Source organism: Bactrocera tryoni, unplaced genomic scaffold (genome assembly GCF_016617805.1).
Source record: "Bactrocera tryoni isolate S06 unplaced genomic scaffold, CSIRO_BtryS06_freeze2 scaffold_11, whole genome shotgun sequence".
Lineage (NCBI taxonomy): Eukaryota > Metazoa > Arthropoda > Insecta > Diptera > Tephritidae > Bactrocera > Bactrocera tryoni.
In genome coordinates this window covers 11,977,383-11,998,808 of record NW_024395824.1, presented here as the reverse complement: position 1 = coordinate 11,998,808, position 21,426 = coordinate 11,977,383, and the positions used below count along the sequence as shown (strand labels likewise).

The window sequence follows — 21,426 nt, the reverse complement described above, 5'->3', positions numbered from 1 at the left end:
GAATCGGGTGATTTTTTAAGAGCTTGATAACTTTTTTAAAAAAAAAAACGCATAAAAATTGCAAAATCTCATCGGTTCTTTATTTGAAACGTTAGATTGGTTCATGACATTTACTTTTTGAAGATAATGTCATTTAAATGTTGACCGCGGCTGCGTCTTAGGTGGTCCATTCGGAAAGTCCAATTTTGGGCAACTTTTTCGAGCATTTCGGCCGGAATAGCCCGAATTTCTTCGGAAATGTTGTCTTCCAAAGCTGGAATAGTTGCTGGCTTATTTCTGTAGACTTTAGACTTGACGTAGCCCCACAAAAAATAGTCTAAAGGCGTTAAATCGCATGATCTTGGTGGCCAACTTACGGGTCCATTTCTTGAGATGAATTGTTCTCCGAAGTTTTCCCTCAAAATGGCCATAGAATCGCGAGCTGTGTGGCATGTAGCGCCATGTTGAAACATCCCAAGTTCAAAAATGCACTGTCGCCATTCACCGTAATGGTTTGTACGCTGGTGGAATCCCATGCATGACCGTATTTTTGACCGTATTTTTTCAAAGATGCTGTTGGACGCAACGTTACGGTGAATGGCGATCGCTATCGTTCGATGCTAACAAACTTTTTGTTGCCAAAAATGGAAGAACTGAACTTGGTTGACATGTGGTTTCAACAAGATGGCGCTACATGCCACACAGCTCGCGATTCTATGGCCATTTTGAGGGAAAACTTCGGAGAACAATTCATCTCAAGAAATGGACCCGTAAGTTGGCCACCAAGATCATGCGATTTAACGCCTTTAGACTATTTTTTGTGGGGCTACGTCAAGTCTAAAGTCTACAGAAATAAGCCAGCAACTATTCCAGCTTTGGAAGACAACATTTCCGAAGAAATTCGGGCTATTCCGGCCGAAATGCTCGAAAAGTTGCCCAAAATTGGACTTTCCGAATGGACCACCTAAGACGCAGCCGCGGTCAACATTTATTTAAATGAAATTATCTTCAAAAAGTAAATGTCATGAACCAATCTAACGTTTCAAATAAAGAACCGATGAGATTTGCAAATTTTATGCGTTTTTTTTTAAAAAAAGTTATCAAGCTCTTAAAAATCACCCGATAGTTTCGATAGTTCAATAGAATTATCTTTCCATAAAGATCAAAATTAAACAGAGCTGACCTCCTGATTACTTAGAAACCAGAGAGTATAATAAACGTAATTAGTGTAATTTTAGGGTTTGGTTTTAGAAAATTGAAAATTATTTGAGCCGTTGCTTGGGCAAGAAGTATTATTAGTATGTTTAACCAACCAACTGAAGTAATTACATGAGTTTACGGAGTTTCAAAATCGATTTTTTAGTGTTTAATAAATTTTAAAAGCATAGACATGTTATTATTTTCAGCCCGATCCGAGTTCGGAGATATAGACGTGAGAACATGTTAGCGCTCGAGGCTAACTAAGCTGAGTGTGCCGTCCTTAAACGCATTTTTCTCACAAACTGTGTTTTTGTAGCCGATTTGCTAGATTTCTAGAGGAATTCTCAATCGATCTTGATGAAATTTTACACAGGTTTTTGAGATACAGTTTTTAAAGACGAGAAATATTTTATGATTCTAAATGGCTGCCAAATGGTGCCATGAAATGCCTTTTATATTTCCAAGTCTTTTAAAGATAATAGGGAATATATCCTTAAAAGACGTTTTGTTAATTTTCATTATACTCTTAATTAATTATAAAATTTGCTTAATTTTAATTCCAATTTCTCACTGGGCCACTTTTTTTTCGTGCTCACCAACACAGTGACAGATCCTCTCATGCCGACCACTGATGTACGCGTAGGTACGAGTGGGGGCCAAAGCAACGCTACTTGGCTCTCAAAATTATATGTGCATGTATCTACGTCAACGGGTAAGGTGCAAAGCGGAATATGGCAATAACAAAATTAGCAAATACTTTGTGCTTAATAGCGGTTAAGCAAAAGATTTACTTTGGAATAGAGTATTAATTTTGTTATTGTTTCACTTTGCCGTTTTTATTCCGATTTGCACCAATTTATATATATCACTATATTTTAAATATCTTTGAGTTTGGGTACTTACAATTTTTCCACGTATGGGTCTGATGATAAAGTGGATGATTGGGTGGGTGAATATCCTGAAGATGGTGGTTGTTGGGTAGGTGAATATTAACCCGGAGGATCCAAAATACGGTTGATTGGGTGGGTGAAAATATGTATGTGCACAAATCCTGATGATCCGAAATCCTTTTCCAAACGATGATTAATTGGGTGGGTTTATTTTATTAGGCGGAAGATCCGGCTCGAAGGACCAAAATGTCGGGGTGATCGACGATATATTTGCCGGTGTGCCAAATAAAATAAAAACTATTAGAAATCGGGTAACAATTCAATTGGTGTATTTGAATAAATATAAAATATGTGTATGGGGTGATAAATACAAGTGGGTGTGTATAATTGTGTGGGGTTTTATGAATATAATTACAATTATTAGGAATTTAATTATATTTAAAATCACCTGATATGGTTTTTTACTCCCGCGTTGAGACCTTTTATTCTGTTGCTGTTGTTACTGCTGATGCTGCTGTGGTTGTTATTGCTGCTGCTTTTGGTGCCTATGTGTCCGCCCGCAATAGTGATTCGTTTTTTTTTTGTCTTTTTGTTCTGTTGGATAAATCGCTGTTATGTTGGCGCTGTTGGGTGTTTTTTGCATTGTCCTCTAATTCGTATTTAGACGAGTTAGGAGGACAATGCAGGGATGTGTTCATTTGGTATGAACAGATGTCAATAAATAAAAAGTCTAAGCCTTTTATTTGATCGTTGTCGATCATTAATTCCATGCTTAGATCTTCCATTTTTCTTTGAGGTTTTCAATTTTTCTCATGAAAATGGAGTGCATCGTATTTGAACTGATTCAATTTGCTGATCAAATTCGACTGGAGGCTTATCTTTTAAAATGCTTATCTTTAATGCATTGATTGCCTCTTCGATTTTAATCATAGTGTTATTGTATGTATTCTTCTTGAAGTAATCTTCTTCTCCTGTGCCATCTGCCATTAGCTTTTCGTGGTTGGTATCGAATTCTTTTTGGCACTTTTCAAGAATTTTAATGTTTTCTTCAAGTTTTGTTTTCTTTAAAGTCTTTGCTGAAATAGTGATGGATGTGTACAACACTTTTTCGGCTAAATCTGCTTGGACATCTAGAATTTTTTTTCTGTTTATACCCATTTCCAGAATTTTTTTTTGCAATACTTCTCCTATTTATTGATGAATTGCTTGTTTTTCTCCAGAGAAATCGTTGGAGGTATTTGATTTGGTCGCCTAGTTGACCTTGCTGTGTTTCGACTTACAGCCGCTGAATATCTCTTGGATAGCAGTTAGATCACTGCTTTTAGTCTCTGCTAAAACGGCTTATGGGATCGGTTTTAATGCAGGAATATACACCCGTCTTACAATTTAATTTTGCCTGTATTTATATTAATAACAGGGCTTACTTTTTATTTGCCTGTATTTTTTATAATATCAGGGCTTTTTTAAATTTGGCCAATGGACCAAATGTTATAAACTCAAATAAGTATCTTTAACTTCTTACCGCTGCTGAGGGAAAAATAAAGACTTATATGAGCTGAGAATTTATCCACTCTAATTTTATTTTTTATTTTCCTTGCTTATATACAAATTTTAAAACTATCTTAAATAACTAAATATATGTGTATGTGTATATGTTTGTATGTATTGCAGCATATTGTTTATTGCTGCTTGACATGGGGTTATTTTCCAGCATACAATTTAATTCATGTGTGAGAGTGTGTGTGTGTGTTAAATCTTATCTCTTCTGCAAATTTATGACATGTGTCCCTATGCATTTTTATTTTTATTGGATGCGCATTGCATGTAAATGCATGGCTATGTATATGTCAATACATACATACATATGTATGTATGTACATATGTTTGAAAATAGATATTTATTTTTAATTGTATTTCGGCTTTGCTGATAAGTATGCATGTTCAATGATATTTAAACAGGGAGAATGTAAGTCAACAACAATTAGTTAATATTTAAGTTTCATATTATTATTTCACACGTATAAAGTATGTATTCATTAAAGTAGCCGGCGAATTTCTCAACACTGAGGGTGCTGGACGTTATCTACTCCAAAGCAAGATTTACCACAGTTGAAAGCGTTAGCACCTATACAAGTTGATGGAGAAATTTGCATCTCTTACTGGAATACCAGCTGTAATGTACAAATTTAAATAGTATAGTATTAGTAATTATAGTATTTATTTTTTAAATTTAATGTAGATACCTTAACAAATACAAACAAAAAATAATTTAATTATTTCCATTAATTTAGATATTTGCGAATTTCGGTTCAGCCGGACCCAATCACTATTATCATATTAAAATTACTCAATACTACGTTTTTTTAATTAATTAATTTAAAATGTTATCTTTAATTTAGCTTATTTATATGTACAAATTTAGAATTAGTAGATTAATGTATTTAGTATTATAAATTATACGAAGTATAACAATATAAATCATATATGTATAAGCTTTTTACGAACAAAATATAGTAAATACCATATATAAATGTTGCCAAAAAGTTGATTGTAAAAGAAAATTAAGTTTGTAATATATATATGGTTAGATATGTAAATGGTAATTTTTAAAAGCTAACCCTAAATAATTATTGGAAATTTGTAAAAATAGAAAGACACAACACTTCATAAAATAATTAAATGAAATGAAATAAAATAAAAATTTCAATTGTTTTATTTATAAGGAAAAAGTTGACTGATAGGCAGTGGTGACCAATTAATAACGAAACAAATAACGCATAGCAAGTGTCGCGATGACCGTTGCACCAGTTTTCTGTGACCAATGAATAACCAAACAAATAACGTATCGACCAGTTTCCTAGGTGGCCATAACAATAACCAAACAAACTATTTTCATTAAAAGATGGCTAACCAAACAGATGCGCAAAATCAATGATAGAGAGCGAGTAAGCTAATCGCACCGACGTGTAGTGAAAGAGAGATAAATAGTTACATTGTTCCCGAGGCTAGAACAAAAATAACCTAACATATAACGAAGGCATTAATTACTGACAACCTATCGATTACCACTTATTAAACTATTACCCGTCTTGTAGGGTTGTTACTTTTAAAAAATTCAGTTCTTTTAAATAAAATTCAGTATTTTTTAAATTTATTTCTTTTATTTAATTGTTACTTCATATTTACTTAAACTGATTGTTAAAATTAATTAATACCATATATATGTACATAGCATGTGAGGAATAATCAATTTTATAAATACGGATTGTTAATATAAATATTACTACAAGTTATATAAACAGAACACAAAACGCAGGTATACAGTTCCTCACTTTATTGATCGAGTGTGCACAGATAGGTAGGTAGGTGCAGCCCTGTTGTCTATCGGGCTCAATTAGCACTTGATGTGCCATTTTGATACACTATTCGCAGAACCTTCTGTATTTTCTATCACGTTTCACCTTCTCTCTCAAACCATTTTGAGGTTTGGATGAAGCTACTTATGTCTGATATGCTTTTAGTAGAAATCCATTCAAGGTTTGGTGCTTGATGGATTCCAAGTCTTTTGTGTCGGATCTGTGATAGGGGTGGGCATTCACAGAGAAAGTGGAAAATTGTTCCCTTGTTCCCTGCTATTCGCAGCCTCGGCAGATGTTGTTGTAGACAATACCCGTTTTGGACGCATGTTCCCCAAATGGCCAGTGCCCTGTTGTGGCAGCTGTTACTCTAAAGATACTTTTCCTTGACCTATTTAACAAGTCGTTGGTTCTTTTCCTGTCATATGTTGGCCATAATTGTTCAATTATGACGCATTTTGTAATGTTTTTCCACCTGTTATTTGCAACTTGTTGAAATTGTCTATTGATCACTCCTTTGATCGACCCTAGCGGGCTTGGTATTAGCTCCGCCTAGGATTCGTTGAGAAAAGCTCTTGCCTTTGCCAACTCGTCTACTTCTTGGTTACCGAAAATGTTCCTGTGGCCGGGAACCCAGATCAAGTCTAGTTGGAGCTTGTCTTTTATTGAGCTTAGTGCTCTCTTGCAGTTGTCAACTAAGCTGCAATTTGTCATGGGTGAAGACAAGGCCAGGAGCGCCGCCTGGCTATCCGTAAATATAGTTGCTTTATGTATATTCCCGTGGTTTTCGAATAGAACTTCGCAGGCTTTTTCTATGCCTAGTTCTTCTGCATGGAAGATGCTAGCCGAGTTCGGTAGATGTATAGAGAGAGATATGCCTAGATCAGCGAAGAATACACCCGTGCCTACTCCGCAGTCCATTTTGGACCCGTCGGTATAGACTGAGATGATATCCTCCTCTACTATTGAACCTCTTTTCCATTCTCCTGTAGATGGTATCCTCACCTGGAAATGTCTATTGAAATCGAGTTTGGGAGAATGTAGTCTGATTTACTAATGCTGAGCTTGTTTAGGATTACACTATGTCCGTAGTTCTCCTGATTCCAACTTCCCAATTCTTTTATTTTTATCGCCGCAATAGCTGCTGTTTTGAGAATAAAAATGTCCATTGGTAGTTGATGCAGGATCACATTGATCGCATGATCTGATTGTCTTTGTATTCCATTTAATTTTTTAATGTTGTATTGTTTGTTTAGCGCTGGCTACCATACCAGAGCTCCATATGTAAGTATGGGTCTTATGACAGCCGTATACATCCACATGATTATACTTGGTTTGAGGCCCCAAATTCTTGTTGACGATTCTCTTACAAGTATAGTAAGCCATGTATGCTTTGTTTATTCTTTTTTCTATATTTATTTTACAGGACAGTTTGGTGTCAATCTCCACCCCTAAGTATTTAACTGTGGGGGGATAGAGTGAGTGTTATAGCATTTACTTCCATGTTATTAAAGGCGCCCTCTATGTCTAGAAAAGTAGCCATGGTGTATTGTATGTGGTGTAGTGATTTTTCAATTACACTTATCACCTCGTGAAGGGCAGTTTCGGTTGATCGGCCCTTTATGTACGCATGTTGGGACTTCGATGACTTCTCCTCCATTATTGTTCTTACATATAAATCTATTAGCTTTTTTAGTACCTTCAACATAAAGGATGTAAGGCTTATAGGTCTAAAATCCTTGGCATTATCGTGTGTTCTTCTGCCTGATTTTGGAAGGAACACAACTTTAATTCTTTTCCAACTTCTTGGGATGTAAGATAGTTGAATGCTAGCTTTGCATATATCTTCAAGCCTTTAAACCATTGGTTCTACCAGTTTTTGCAGCATTGTGAGCATGATCCCGACAGGAGCTGCCACTTTAAATGGTGCAAAACTACTTATGGCATATTTGATTTTGCTTTTGTCTGTTATTTGGCTGCGATAATCAGCTGCGTTTATCGGTGGTTCTGGTTTAACCCTCATTAAAGGTGTTTGCTGACTCCCGGGGAAGTGCGTTGGAATAAGTACTTCCAGAGAATCTTTTGCCGAGGAGGTCCACTCATATCCCTCCTCCCTAATGTAGGCAGGTTTTGTATGCTCTTTGGGTAGCATTTTGCTCAGCCATGCGGGTTCTCTACAAGTTTCTATCGATGTGCAGAAAATCGCCATGATACGTTTCTAGCTTTCCTAACTGCTTTTTTGCATTTTTTCTTAATATCTTTATATGGCTGCCAGATTTTGGTTCTAAAACTCTCATTGAAAGCTTTCCTTAGTTGTGTTCTCAAATTCTTGAGCTCACTGTTCCACCAAGGAAGAGACTTTCTATTTTTCAGAACTGTTAGCGACGTGAATTTATTGAAAGTTGTGGTTAAGATTTTTTTCAACTTCTCTACTTCTGAATCTAGTTCCTGAGGATTACTAATACTCTCATTGCCTCTCTTTTCAATGCATTTTGTTGCTATACTGGTAAATTTTTCCCACGCTGTTCTTCTAGGGTTCCGATATTTGTGAGGAGTACTGTATTTCTCGCGGATGCTGAGGAGTATCCAGGGGTCATCCGACATGGAAGGCTCATCGGATACCCTCCAGTCATCCACAACGAGACTGTCTGTGTCTGTTGATAGCATGAGGTCCAGCACTTCCTCCCACCCCGGAAAACTATCAGGGCTTGGGAAAATAAAGGTAGGCTTATCGCCCTTGTTGCATATACTTAGATTGCTATTCAGAATATACTGCAAGAGTGACTCACCTCTGGTGTTTATACTGGAGCTACCCCATACGGTGTGCCTTGCGTTTGCTTCACAACCTATTAGGACATCTTCCTTCCTGTTGTCCTCTACTAGTCTGGTGAGCCGTGCCGGTGGTATGTCCTCGTCATGGGCCAAGTAGGCCGAGACCAAGAAGAAGAGCTTTTCCTTCTGTTCCACCTTTACCACTGTGATATTTGCAGTGCTGTTATTAAGACAAAGAAATGCATTTATACTTCTATTGATGAGAATGCATGCCCTAAGTTTACCTTTCTTTCGTATGTAAAAAAGGTTATAGTTGCTGCAGTTTAGCCCTTTAATGGTGTCTTTATTAAACCAGGGCTCCTGTATTAGGCTGATGTCGATGCCCCTCTCGTTTATGAGGGTTGTCGAGATTCGCTGTAGCACTCTTCGAGTGCGTTTAACCTGGCCTTGCGAATTCCGAAGCCAATTTTGTAGTCAGTCTTCTTAAGAACCTCAATGGACTCATCGCAAATGGCCACCAGAATTGGTCTAGTTGCTTTGTTGGGGTTTTTCTCCTTGATCAGCTGCCGCTCATCTATACCAGGTATAGCTTTGTTTGCAGCTTGATGTACTTCAGGAGTTTTTCGTCTGGCTCCTCTAGAGGGGGTAGCCAAATGCGAGCACGAGTCAGACCCCGGGTGAGGACCCGCAGGATTGTCGAGTACAAAGCTTAGCATTATACTCGACAATCTGACGTCGACCTCCACCCATCTTTCCTGAATTGTGCTCGGGGAGGAGGAGTTTCCGTCTATGATGGCCACTTGTAGGCTATCCCTGGCTACATCGCAGAAATGCCTTGCCGTTATTGTACTGCTGTGTTCACCTTCACTCCGCCTAAGTTTTTTGAGCAAAGTTTCTTGTAGTTGTGAATTGCTCGGGTTTTTGCTCTCTTCTAGAGGTTCTGATTGCTTCCTTTTCAGGAAGCTTTCATATTCCTCTACTATGGATTTGAGGCGCTTTGTTTCAACCTCATCAACTGGGGTACCGGCTGCCTAGTCTTTGGCTATCTTTCCAGTATAAAGACTGCCCTCTTGTACCGGTTTTTCCTTAGCAGATTCTGGGATCTTTTGCACTTTTCTTATACTCTCCTTCAGCCGCCAGTGCACTTTGGTTGGTGCTCATGACAGCTTTGGAGGGGGACGCTTCCTCTCTCAGATTTGCTGTTTTCGCTGCTGTATCTACCGGTATACTTTGGCTGGTATGTCCGGCAGTACTCTTACTCGTCTCCTGGCTGGAGAAGAGTAATTCGTCCTGTTCGGATTCCGTTATAGGATTTCTATAAGTCATGTCATTTCCCTTCGCTGTTGTCGTCAATTTGGTTGTTGTTGTTGTTGTTTTGTTACTTTCCATTATATTTGGTCCCACGAGCAAGCCGGAAAGGATTGGTCACTCGTCTGCAGAGCCGTTATGCGTAGAGAAAGCATTTATACCTCCGACCTCGCCCGGGCATCGGAGGGGACCGTTCGCGATCACCTATTCATTACCGCCCGCTAACCATTTAGCCATCGGCACGGGTACCTCAACACCTTGGTTTAGGGCGGTGTGGTGCGGATATCCTCATACTTCCACTTTGGGAGATGGGCGTAAAACCTAGGGTTTATTCATCCATATCGCCATTGTGGGAATTATGAGGTGTACTCTTAGTTCGTAAGAGTAGAGTGCGTTTCCTTTGGGGTGCACACTTTGCTCTTACTTGTGCGCCTTCGCCACGACAAGGCGCCCAACATCAAAGGAGTGTGCCCAATTTTTTAAATATTTCTTTGCCGATGTTAAATATAATGTTGTACTGTACTAAGAGTACTGTACCGCTAATATTTCCATTCTTTGTAACTAGGGTGCTATTGAACTCACTTACTTCGCTAAGTTTATTGCAGGTACGATAGCTGTACGCCAACAGGTGCTACTTCGGACTGAGTAGGCAATTGAGAAGCAAAGTCCTCTCTAGACAAACAAAAACCAAACTCTATAAGTCACTCATAATTCCCGTCCTGCTATATGGTGCAGAGGCTTGGACGATGTCAACAACGGATGAGTCGACGTTGCGAGTTTTCGAGAGAAAAGTTCTGCGAAAGATTTATGGTCCTTTGTGCGTTGGCCGCATTCGTTCATATTCGGCGAATATCGCATTCGATGGAACGATGAGCTGTACGAGATATACGACGACATCGACATAGTTCAGCGAATTAAAAGACAGCGGCTACACTGGCTAGGTCATGTTGTCCGGATGCACGAAAACACTCCAGCTCTGAAAGTATTCGACGCAGTACCCGCCGGGGGAAGCAGAGGAAGAGGAAGACCTCCACTCCGTTGGAAGGACCAAGTGGAGAAGGACCTGGCTTCGCTTGGAATATTGGCGCCACATAGCGAAAAGAAGAAACGATTGGCGCGCGTTTCGGCTATAATCACGTAAGCGGTGTCTACGCCAATTAAGAAGAAGAAGAAGCTGTACGCGAAACGCATTCGCTCAATTGTTTGAGTATAGAAGCGAATGTTGGATGTGTACATATTTTGTCGGTAGAAACAAAAGAAAGTTATTACTGAAAAATCTCAAGCGTTTTTGAGATGCGAAAAAATATATACTGGGAATGCGCAAATAATTAAAAGCCAATTGCCTGTCACGAGAGAAAAATATTCCGACAAATGAAAAAGACACGTCCGTTCGATTTCACGTTTTTTAATACAATAATTGCATTACATTAATACAAATTGCTTAGCCTAAATCTTAAAACTAACGGCTTAAGCTAGTGGTAATGTAAATATGTATTACAAGGGGTAAGTAATTATCTTTCGTTAAATATTGTAATAGATGACTTAAGGTAAGTAATAAATGAAGGTAATATAAATGTATTATTAAGGTAAGTATGTTATTTTGTACAATTCAATATTTATAAATTCAATTTCATAACTTCTTATAATGATTTTATATTTAATTCTTTTTTCTTTTTCAAAATTTAGTTTTACATTTAGAAAAGATATCGCTTGGCGCAGCACCGGCCACCTTGACAAGAGCAGGATCCTTCAACATCCATGGGCAGTAATGCGAGTTTGTTATGGGGCACTTAATTGTGCCCGCCTTCGTTGTTACGTCTGCGACTCGCACCTTGCCGTCTTGCCCTTCGACGGTTGCGACGACACGTCCTGTTACCCACTGCTGCGGTGGTGTGTTGTCTTCGTGTACGAGTACGAGGTCGCCGGGCTGCAGATTCCGTTTCGCGTGTTACCATTTGGTGCGCTCTTGCAGACCCGTCAGGTATGTTTTGGACCACTGTCGCCAAAACTGTTGCTTGAGACAGCAAACAAGTTGCCATCTCTCGAAGCAATGAATTGGGTCCATTGCTACCTGTGCTGGTGGGAGTGATCGCAAGGAGCACCCTATTAAGAGATGCGCTGGAGCTAACGCTTCGCCGTCGTTGGGGTCCTGGCTCAGAGGTGTTAGGGCCGAGAATTGAGGATTGCTTCCACTTCGGCCAACAGTGTTGAAAGCTCCTCTGCTGTGAGGAGCACGGTGCCGATTGCGTGAACGAGAAGATGTTTGGCAGACTTCACCGCAGTCTCCCATAATCCGCCGAAGTGTGGCGCCCGCGGTGGTATAAAGATGAAGTTGAACCCTTCGTCTGCGGCGAATCCCTTCAGTTCCGTTGCCTGGTCCAGAAATGCCTCCTTCAGCTCGCGCAGCTTGCGATCGGCGCCGACGAAGTTGGTTGCGGGAACATCCTCTGGGGCATTCCTCGGCGACCAATGAACCTTTTTAGGGCGAAAATAAATGAGTTAGTTTGACGGTCTGAAACTAATTCTAAATGTACTGCTTTGGAAGTAGAGCAAACGAAAACTTCAATGAAAACAATGTATACAGTTTCTTACGGTTCTACTGCAAGCTTCTCGGGCATTAATTGGCCATATGCGTTCTCGAAGAAGCGCAACCAACGCTTTAGCCCCAGCGTGGTGTTTTCGAAAATGCAGGAACTGTAAATACGTTATAACGAAGTGCGAACTTTTATTTAATAAAAGCGGAAATTTAGCATCGTATGGGAGAGGTGCATTTAATAGGCGATCTCCTACTCGGATTAATTTGAACGATAGCGACTTATCCGAGTATTCATGCAAAAACGGGTTGAGTTTTTGCAAGTTTGCGGGAAGGGTGGTGCCTTTATGCAATTTTTGAATTACATCCGAAAATTCTGAATGTTGGACCACCTGTGCAATTTTTAGAAAACTCAAGTTTAGCTCCTCTGAAGTCAGATCTTGTTCCATGGAGGATTTTGGTGGTCTCCTGATCCATCGTAATATGTATGCGACCACACGAAGCAATTTTTTATAAGAAGAAATTTTTCAATAAGATCCAATATTGAATTTTTCTCAGCAGTCGAAATTAATGTAAATGTATTTTTCTTCTTCTCTAATGCTTCGTCTTCTGGTGAGAGCTGGAAGTGGTTAATAATTGGCCATAATGCAGGGTCTTCTAGGAGGAACTGTGGACCGCCAAACCATATCGAATTATTCAATTCGTCCACGTTACAACCACGAGACACTTGATCCGCAGGATTTTGTTTCGTTGGCACATGTCGCCAATGTACTTTGTTAGTCAACTCTTGGATTTCGGACACTCTGTTTGCGACGAAGGCTTGTAGTGAGGATGAATAAGTTTTAATCCAATGTAAAACGATTTCAGAGTCTGTCCAAAATGTAATATTTTCGAAATGTCGACTCAACATAGGCGCTACTCTTGACCATAATTTCGAAAGAAGATGTGCCGCCGAGAGCTTAAGACGCGGAAGAGATTTGGTCTTCAGCGGAGCCACTCTAGACTTTGCAGTAAGCAGCATGCATTTAATACCAATAGCAGATTGGCTCCGTATGTATATGCAGCATACGAGCGCCTTTATTGAGGCGTCGGCGAAGCCATGTATTTAGCAGATGGCACTCGACTCAACGTTTACGTAACGAGGAATGCTTATCGATGAGAGCTGCATTAGGTTGGCTTTAAAGTTCTGCCAGCTAGTGTCAAGGCGCAATGAAATCGACTCATCCCAATCTGGTTTTTGGATCCAAAGCTCTTGTAATAAAATTTTTGCTTTGATAACTAGTGGGGCTAGTAATCCAAGAGGATCAAAAAGGCGAGGAGAAACTGACAATATGTTTCGTTTAGTGGCTCGCAGATCATTAAAATTGTCATCTAAAACAAATCGAAACAAATCCTCTTTCGGCAACCAATGGATTCCTAACAATTTAGTGGAACTTTTGTCATTGAAGCTTAATGACTTTTCAATGCAATCACTGTCGAAAAAATTAGGGTGGTTCGAAAGCCATTTCGTTAAGGTGAATCCGGCAGAGTTTAATATTTGAATTACCTCACTTTTCAAAAGATCTAGAGAGTCAAAATTTTCGGACCCTGTTAATAAATCATCAACATAAAAGTCTCTTTTGATTGCCAATGAACCGAGTGGATATTTCACTGCATTGGCATCACTGAGCATTTGCAAACACCGTGTTGCGAGAAATGGAGCAGTGCCGTACGTTACGGTGTCAAGACGAAAAATTTGAATTTGCTCAGAAGGATACTCTCTCCACACAATAAGCTGACAATTTCTGCTTTCTTCATGCATAATTATTTGACGGTACATTTTAGTAATGTCCGTTGTTAGTGCATACTTATGTAAGCGAAAACGAAGAAGAGTTGAGTATAATTCTTCTTGGATGGTTGTACCTACCATCAAAAGTTCATTCAACGCTATTTGAGTTGAAGATCGACTCGAAGCATCAAATTCAACACGTAATATGGTTGTTGTGCTCTCGGGCCTTAAAACGCATTGATGCGGAATAAAGTAGTGTGGCTCACTCTGGAACTTATTCGTTGGGCTCATGTGACCCAGTGCTCTATATTCATTCATAAAGTCCAGATACATTCCACGAAGTTCTGGATCTTTTAAAGTCCTTCTCTCCAGGGCCTGAAACCGCCGAACTGCGGTTTCATATGAGTGACCGAGTACCTTACGGTCAGCTTTAAAGGGCATTCTGACTTGAAGCCGTCCTGAAGGCAATACTTGAGTAGTATTAACGAAAAAATTTTCACACTCTTGTTGCTCTGGTGTGAATTTGATGTCATTTGGTTCCGAAAGTAATTCTTCTAGAGCCCAAAATTTTTGGACTAATGAATCTATTGACGTTAAATCTTTTTCAGCTTGGCATAATGTGCTATGTAATTTGGGAGGAGAACTTGGATTGCTGACGTATTTGCCAGATACAACCCACCCTAAAAGGGTTTTCTGTAATGTTGGCTGATTAGGACCATTTTTAATTTGGCCGACAGCTAGAATATCGAAAAAGATTTTTGCCCCCATAAAATGTCAACTTTTTACATTTTTGGAATTCTGGATCCGCCAATTCAATATTGTGCGGAGTTTTCCAGCCATTAACATTGATATTATCGTCTGGATGATTAGCCGAAATACTTCGCATTATCCAGAATTCCGCCGAAAACTGGAAATTATTTACCCGCGACTTAACAAACGCGCTTAATTTTGCCCCCACTTTCGTATTGGAATTGCCAATTCCAATTACGCTTAATGTTTTGTGCTGACGTCGAATCCGCAACTTCTGTGCCAAGTCCTCCGTCATAAAGTTGACCTGGGAGCCTGAGTCCAGCAACGCTCTCGCAGGCAGGTAAGCTCCACAGCTGGTCCTCACTTGAATCACTGCTGTTGCTAACATGACCCGATCCGGCATACTGGCTGTATGCATGGCATGAGTGGTTGATGGTTGCGGATGAGGTGCAGCGGGGAAGGAGACTGGAAACTGGTGCAACAGTGTGTGATGCGATCGATTGCACACATGACATCGATCCGCTCAGCACTTAGAGACCGTGTGCCCCTTACGCAAAAAATTTATGCATAAGGGCACCGATTTCACGAACTCGAACCTCTGCTGCAACGGAAGCGCCATGAAAGTGGGGCAGGCAGTCAAATAGTGGTCCTTGGATTTACACTGCTGACAAAGAGACTGCCTCGTATTTGCTGCAACTAGCGCCGATTTCGTCCTGTCCTCTGCTTGTTGGTATGGGCTTCCTGTTTGAGTGTGATGCTCTTTCCGCTGATAGCTGTTGGAATCTTCGATTTAGGGTGGCTTCACATTCCTTCCGCAGTAGCAGCTTGTCGTAATCCAGATGTGCCTCCCATTTGGATCGGGTAGCTGAGTCGACCTTTGTCATCACTATGTGTATAATAATAGCGTTTGTTATATGTTTCTCATCGCCCAGCGTCATTGCTATCGCATATACCGCTGACACTTCGTCAATCAATGGTCGCAATGAAGGAGCGGATGGCTTTGTGATGGTTGGCAACTCAAAAAGTTTAGATATTGTGTTGAAAAATATCAAACATTTATTATCATAAACTTTTTTGAAACTTGCCAACGCTTTCGGGTAATTTTGATCCGACATCTGAAACGCTTTAACTGTTCCCAAAGCCTCTCCAGATAGACAATTTACCAAATGGTTAAATTTTTCTATATCTGGGGTATTTGGATCTTTATGAACCAAGCTCTCGAACAAACTCATAAAATTTTTGAATTCTGAATATTCTCCCTTGAATTTGGGCAAATTCATCTTAGGGAGCCTTAAACTGCGAGAAGCTCCAAAAGTGTTTCGGCTAGTGCAGTTTTATTTTTTGCTAAAATTGACTTTATTATGGACTTCGTTTCAACGATTATGTCCTCTAACTCCCCTCGAGCCATGTCGTCTTCATCAATTTCTTCAATCTTTGATTGACACTTCATTAATTTTTCACTATGTGAATTTAATATATCGAGACGACATTCCAATTCGATTGGATCTAAAGACATAGTCTTTTCGAGAAGACCCGTTTTAATGCCCAAAATACTACTTTTCGCAACCGTTCTTTGACGTCTTAACGATTTTAAGTCCGTGAGCTCCCTACTTGGAGACAGGTTTGCGAGAGTTGGCTTTGGCTTGCTCATTTTGCTCGTTTAAATTTCCGAAAAAAGACTGAAAGCTTGGCAACAGATATACTAAGAATCGACAACGAAAACGAAAATATACATATAAATAATATATATCGATTCCCAAATATACGAAAGCCTAACCAATAGCAATAAAGGTTGGCAACAAATATATTTGGAATCGGTTACGAAAACGAAAAAAAAATAATATTGATTCCCAAGTATACGAAAGCCAAACCAATAAATGCGCAAAATGAGCAATAGCACTAAAAAGTAATTTAATCGGAAAATGTCCGAACGAAAATCGACAAAAATTGCGAAAAAACGACCGATAGTATATAATATAAGTATGTATAATATATATTGTTATATATGTATGTATGTTAATAGCGAAAAAAAGTGAGAGCCAGTAACTGAAAGTGTGCACTTTGTTGTTTATTTTAATTTTCGTTTGTTTGCACCACTTTCAATAATCCGCACTCGTTACCTGGTGCGTCGGCTGTTTGCCGGCGCTTACGTCCCTTTGGCACAGGATGCAGCGGCAGCTCATTCCCACGACGGCAGCGAGTGATGGCAGCAGCGAGTTATGGCAGCAGCGGTTTGGTGGCAGCGAAGCGATGGTGTTGACGTAGCAAAATTGGACACTTAGCGGCACTATATAGTTACGGGGTTTGGTAGCGGCACAGGAAGCGGTAAGTAATAGTGATACTTCACTCTTACGGCTCAAGAAACGGTATTTTGTTGCGGTAGTTTTTAACGGCACTTCACGGTTAATTCTTAAATCTTTTGTCATACGACACTTTTACACAATGTAAACAATTTTTTTTTTTTTTTGTGACTTTAGCCGATACTATTTCGCACTCCTTGGTGTAATTAACGTGAAACTCACTGTACCGCACCTTCTCCACGTCACGTATACGCGTATATACGTATGTATTTTTCTATCTAGGTATTTTATTTTATCACTTCTTTTGTTTCTTTTTTAAAGATTTGCCGCTGTACATATCAGTTCACTATTGAATGTACATATGTATGTATATACATATAAACATGTGGGGATTACACCCACGCACTTACGAAGTAGTTTTCTTCTGTTCAATTAAAATTTACGCTTGCATTCTTTTATTGTTTTACGCTTTAGAATATGGTAGTTTTATTTTATAACACGGTTGAATTTACATTACAAAAGATTTGATATTACAAAAGAACGATTAACAATTAACTTTAAATTTACACGAATAGGATATTTAGTTTTAAAAAAGAATAAAAGATGTTTGTAGTTGAGTTTCTTTAAAAAGGATACACTTCGGCCGACTTCTGATAAATCCGTCAAATGCGCACGGCTACGCGTTGTCTCAACAAGTGTTCGTCTAACATTCGCACTTTCTGGTTTTGCGCTTGTTGTTCGAAACTTGTGAAGAAGAGCTTTATGCGAAAAAGGGTTTCAGCGTTGCTCAACCTCACAGCGTTGCTCAGCCCCACAAACATATGTATTTAAATTCCCTTTTTTACACTTATGTAGGAATCACGGCACTTAAAAGGAACACCTCCACTTTAACATTGTATATATGTAAGTATAAGTAACACTTTTTGTGTATATCTATGTATATGTATATAATGTATGTTTGAATTATTCTTTTTCCCTTTTTTTTCTATGTATGTATACTTGGCCACTGTATGAAACCAAGAATTCACGTACATATGCATGTTGTAAGTATTAATCACTTTTCACTTTTTTTTAGGGATAACTTTAGCGCTTGGTTTTTTTTTTTGTATTTATACTTCTGCACCACACCACTAAGTCACTTTCACTATATATTTAGGCTATGAATATACATAGACCGATATTTTTGTATTTGAATTTGTTAGTTCTTTATATGTAGATTTCTTTGTTTTTTTCAGGTTTAATTTGTTTCCACTTCACTTGTCGAAAGGCCGAAAACGAAACGTATTGACAGGCAATTAGTCACGAAAATAGTTAATTAACGAAGCGAAAGTAAGTTATGTACTAAGTTCACGCACTTAGTCCCTGCTCGGGCGCCATGAAATATCTCAAGCGTTTTTAAAATGCGAAAAAATATATACTGAGAATGCGCGAATAATTAAAAGTCAAATGCCTGTCACGAGAGAAAAATATTCCGACAAATGAAAAAGACGCGTCCGTTCGATTTCACATTTTTTAACACAATAATTCTTTTATTCCGTTCTTGGAATTGCTTAGCCTAAATCTTAAAACTAACGGCTTAATCTAGTGGTAATGTAAATATGTATTACAAGGGGTAAGTAATTATCTTTCGTTAAATATTGTAATAGATGACTTAAGGTAAGTAATAAATGAAGGTAATATAAATGTATTATGAAGTTGAGTATGTTATTTTGTACAATTCAATATTTATAAATTCAATTTCATAACTTCTTATAATGATTTTATATTTAATTCTTTTTTCTTTTTTAAAATTTAGTTTTATATTTTCAAAAGATGTCGCTTGGCGCAACAATTACAATAAAGGGTTATTATTATTAATGTTTTTTCATTAAATTCAATTTTTTTTCATAAAATTCTTAGATGAAACCGATATTAAAGGAAGCAACAAGCCTGATAGAGGATCTCTTAAGAGAAGGACATTCCCACCGGAAGATAGCACGCAGGATTCATTGCTCTATTTGAGTGACTGAGACAGAATACATTTTCGTCCTGGCGACCGCAGTGTCGTATGCAGTCACCCAAACGCAAAATAATTAGGCAAATCAGAAAAATTATAATTATCAGCATAACGTTTGTGATGAAACAATTCGCAACGTCTTACTCGAAAATGGCTTGAAGGGTTGCTCCAAGGTTAACTTCTTTTAAAGCACCATAAAAAATTGAGGCTATATTTCGTAAAAAAGTATAAAAATTTCACAATCGAAGATTGGAAGAAAGTGATCTGGTCTACCGAAACCAAAATAAATCGCTTTGGATCAGATGGGAGGCAGTGGGAGTGGCGCCGAAAAGGTGAACCCTTATCGTTGAGGCACGTAAGGCCAACCCTTAAATTTGGTAGCGGTTCGTTGATGCTATGGGGATGTATGAATTGGAATGGGGTCGGAAAATGTCACAGGATTCTAGGACGAATGACCGCATCCGATTATATTCATATTTTGGAGCAAAACCTCTTAGAAAGTTTGAGGTCAACTTCAAATTAATGATCGAATAGTTTTATGTTTATTTTGTTTCATTTTTAATGAAATATGCTTTGGTTTTTGAAATTGTTAACCTCCCCTTTTGTTAATTAAAAAATATTTCGATTTGATTTTTGTTTTATTTTTCTTTTATCCTTGAATAAGTTAACACATCGCAAACATTCGATCAATTATTTGGGGAACTGTAGGTATAACTTTAAAACAATAACAATATTTAGGTACTTCACAAAGTGTCGTACATTGTCATATATGTCGGAAGTCATAGTTTCGTACAACTGTTGTAGAGCCGTTGTTGCTGTTTTAAATGCAAAAATATAAATTTGACGAAACAACTCAGCGTACTGTGTTTATTCAGTGCAACTTTGAATCAGCTGTGTTTGTTTATCTTTCTTCTTCTTATTGTTTGCATTTAGTTGAAATAAATTGGCCGCAAATTCGTTAAACGAATAAGTAAATCGATAAAATGAGCACGAACGGTAAAGTTGAGGTAAATATAATACAAAATGCTGAATTATTTTTTAATTTAAACGTTTGTGAATACTTTCTTTTAGTTTTTACCAAAACGCAAGCGCTACAACCCCCAAAAGCGTTGGGAAGTTGCCGAGGAAAAAGCGTTGATTGAATTCCTTCTAGAGAATCGCGATTTTGAGGTTTGATGTTATTTTTTAGGGCAAATGGAAACTATTAATTACTTAGTTATTTACAAAAACCATCGGCACGGCTATTTTATAATCGCTTCGCGAATGAAAAACAAATCCTGGTCGAGTGGAAATAAGCGCGCTCAAAAGTAAGAAATATGCGATCTGCATATAATAAAGCGAAGGAATGGGAAGGAAGTACTGGCGCTGGTTGCATGGATGGCGATACTATAAAAAGTGAGTTTGTGTCTTCAATTGAATATCATTGTTAATACATAAGAATTAACTTTATATAGGCGTTTTGCTCAAAAAATTTCGCTATTTCTGCGAATTTGACGATATTTTCGGTGCCCGACTAAACGCTTGTGCTTTAGTTGAAGAAACAATGGAAAGCGCTGATACTACCATTGAAGTAGAAATTCCTATTGTAAATGAAGCAGTTACCACTCCAAGGCAAAGAGGAATATACTCCAGAACAGCGGCTTCCGACATTATGCAAATCCATGGCGAAATAATGACATTGCGAAAGCAAAAGTTAGAGGCAGAATTGACTGCAAGGGAAAGAGAGTTCGAGCAAAAAGAAAAAGAGTTGCAGTTAAAAGCTAAAGAAGTGGAGCTCAAAGAAATTGAAATATTAGTGCTAAAAGACATCAAACAACTAGAGCTACAGATGAAAGAGCGAATCGCCATGGAGAAGCTAAAGCTGAAGTACATATAAATTTTTAAAACTTATTTAGTATACGAAAAGACCACAATTTTTCTATTTTTTACTTTTGTTTTCAATGAGATGGACTCACACATTGTTTTATACGATGGTTTAATTTAAATTTTTGTTAATGGTACAATTTTATATGTACATTTGTACGTATGTATGTACGTACAATAAACGCCAAATGCACACGTATACTTGAAAATGTAAAAGTGAATAAATGTAGCTATGTTAGTGCAATATGTTTAAACGCAAATCATTTATTTGTTTTGAGAGAGTATGTATGTATTTTTTTTTTAATGATTCTATTAAAAATTACTGTAATATAAGTTAGCACAGGTAACCAAACATCCGGCAAAAATATCACTTGCACCGAATTCGCTGACGGCGCGTCTACAACTTTACACGTTAATAAGAGCTCAATACCGCGTTAAGTATGCATCCGGCCATTATGCTGATCGAACACTTTTAGCCTTGCGCGCGACAACAACAAATAAACGCAAGACAGCAAAGAATTGGGTAAACAGTTGCTAGTGTAAGCAACTAAGAAGTCACGTTGCCAATAACGTGCAGCAACTAAAGTTAGGGCAAAGTAGTGAAGGTATTTAGACGCTAACGTCGCTCTTATGTAGTCAGTTATTTCAACTCTTCCGCTAAGACCGGCTGCCCTTGGGATTACCAAGGGAAATAAAACTTACAAAAAACCA

The 21,426-nt window shown here is 38.3% G+C and overlaps 1 protein-coding gene across 1 annotated transcript; it reads left to right on the top strand.

The window, feature by feature from the left end:
- The first annotated feature begins 20,048 nt into the window (after positions 1-20,048).
- Positions 20,049-20,975, top strand: LOC120779627. Its single transcript, XM_040111975.1, has 2 exons — positions 20,049-20,247; positions 20,307-20,975. The coding sequence occupies exons 1-2, from the start codon at positions 20,169-20,171 to the stop codon at positions 20,726-20,728; spliced, it is 501 nt and encodes a 166-aa protein (XP_039967909.1). The 5' UTR covers positions 20,049-20,168; the 3' UTR covers positions 20,729-20,975.
- The last annotated feature ends 451 nt before the right edge of the window (positions 20,976-21,426 follow it).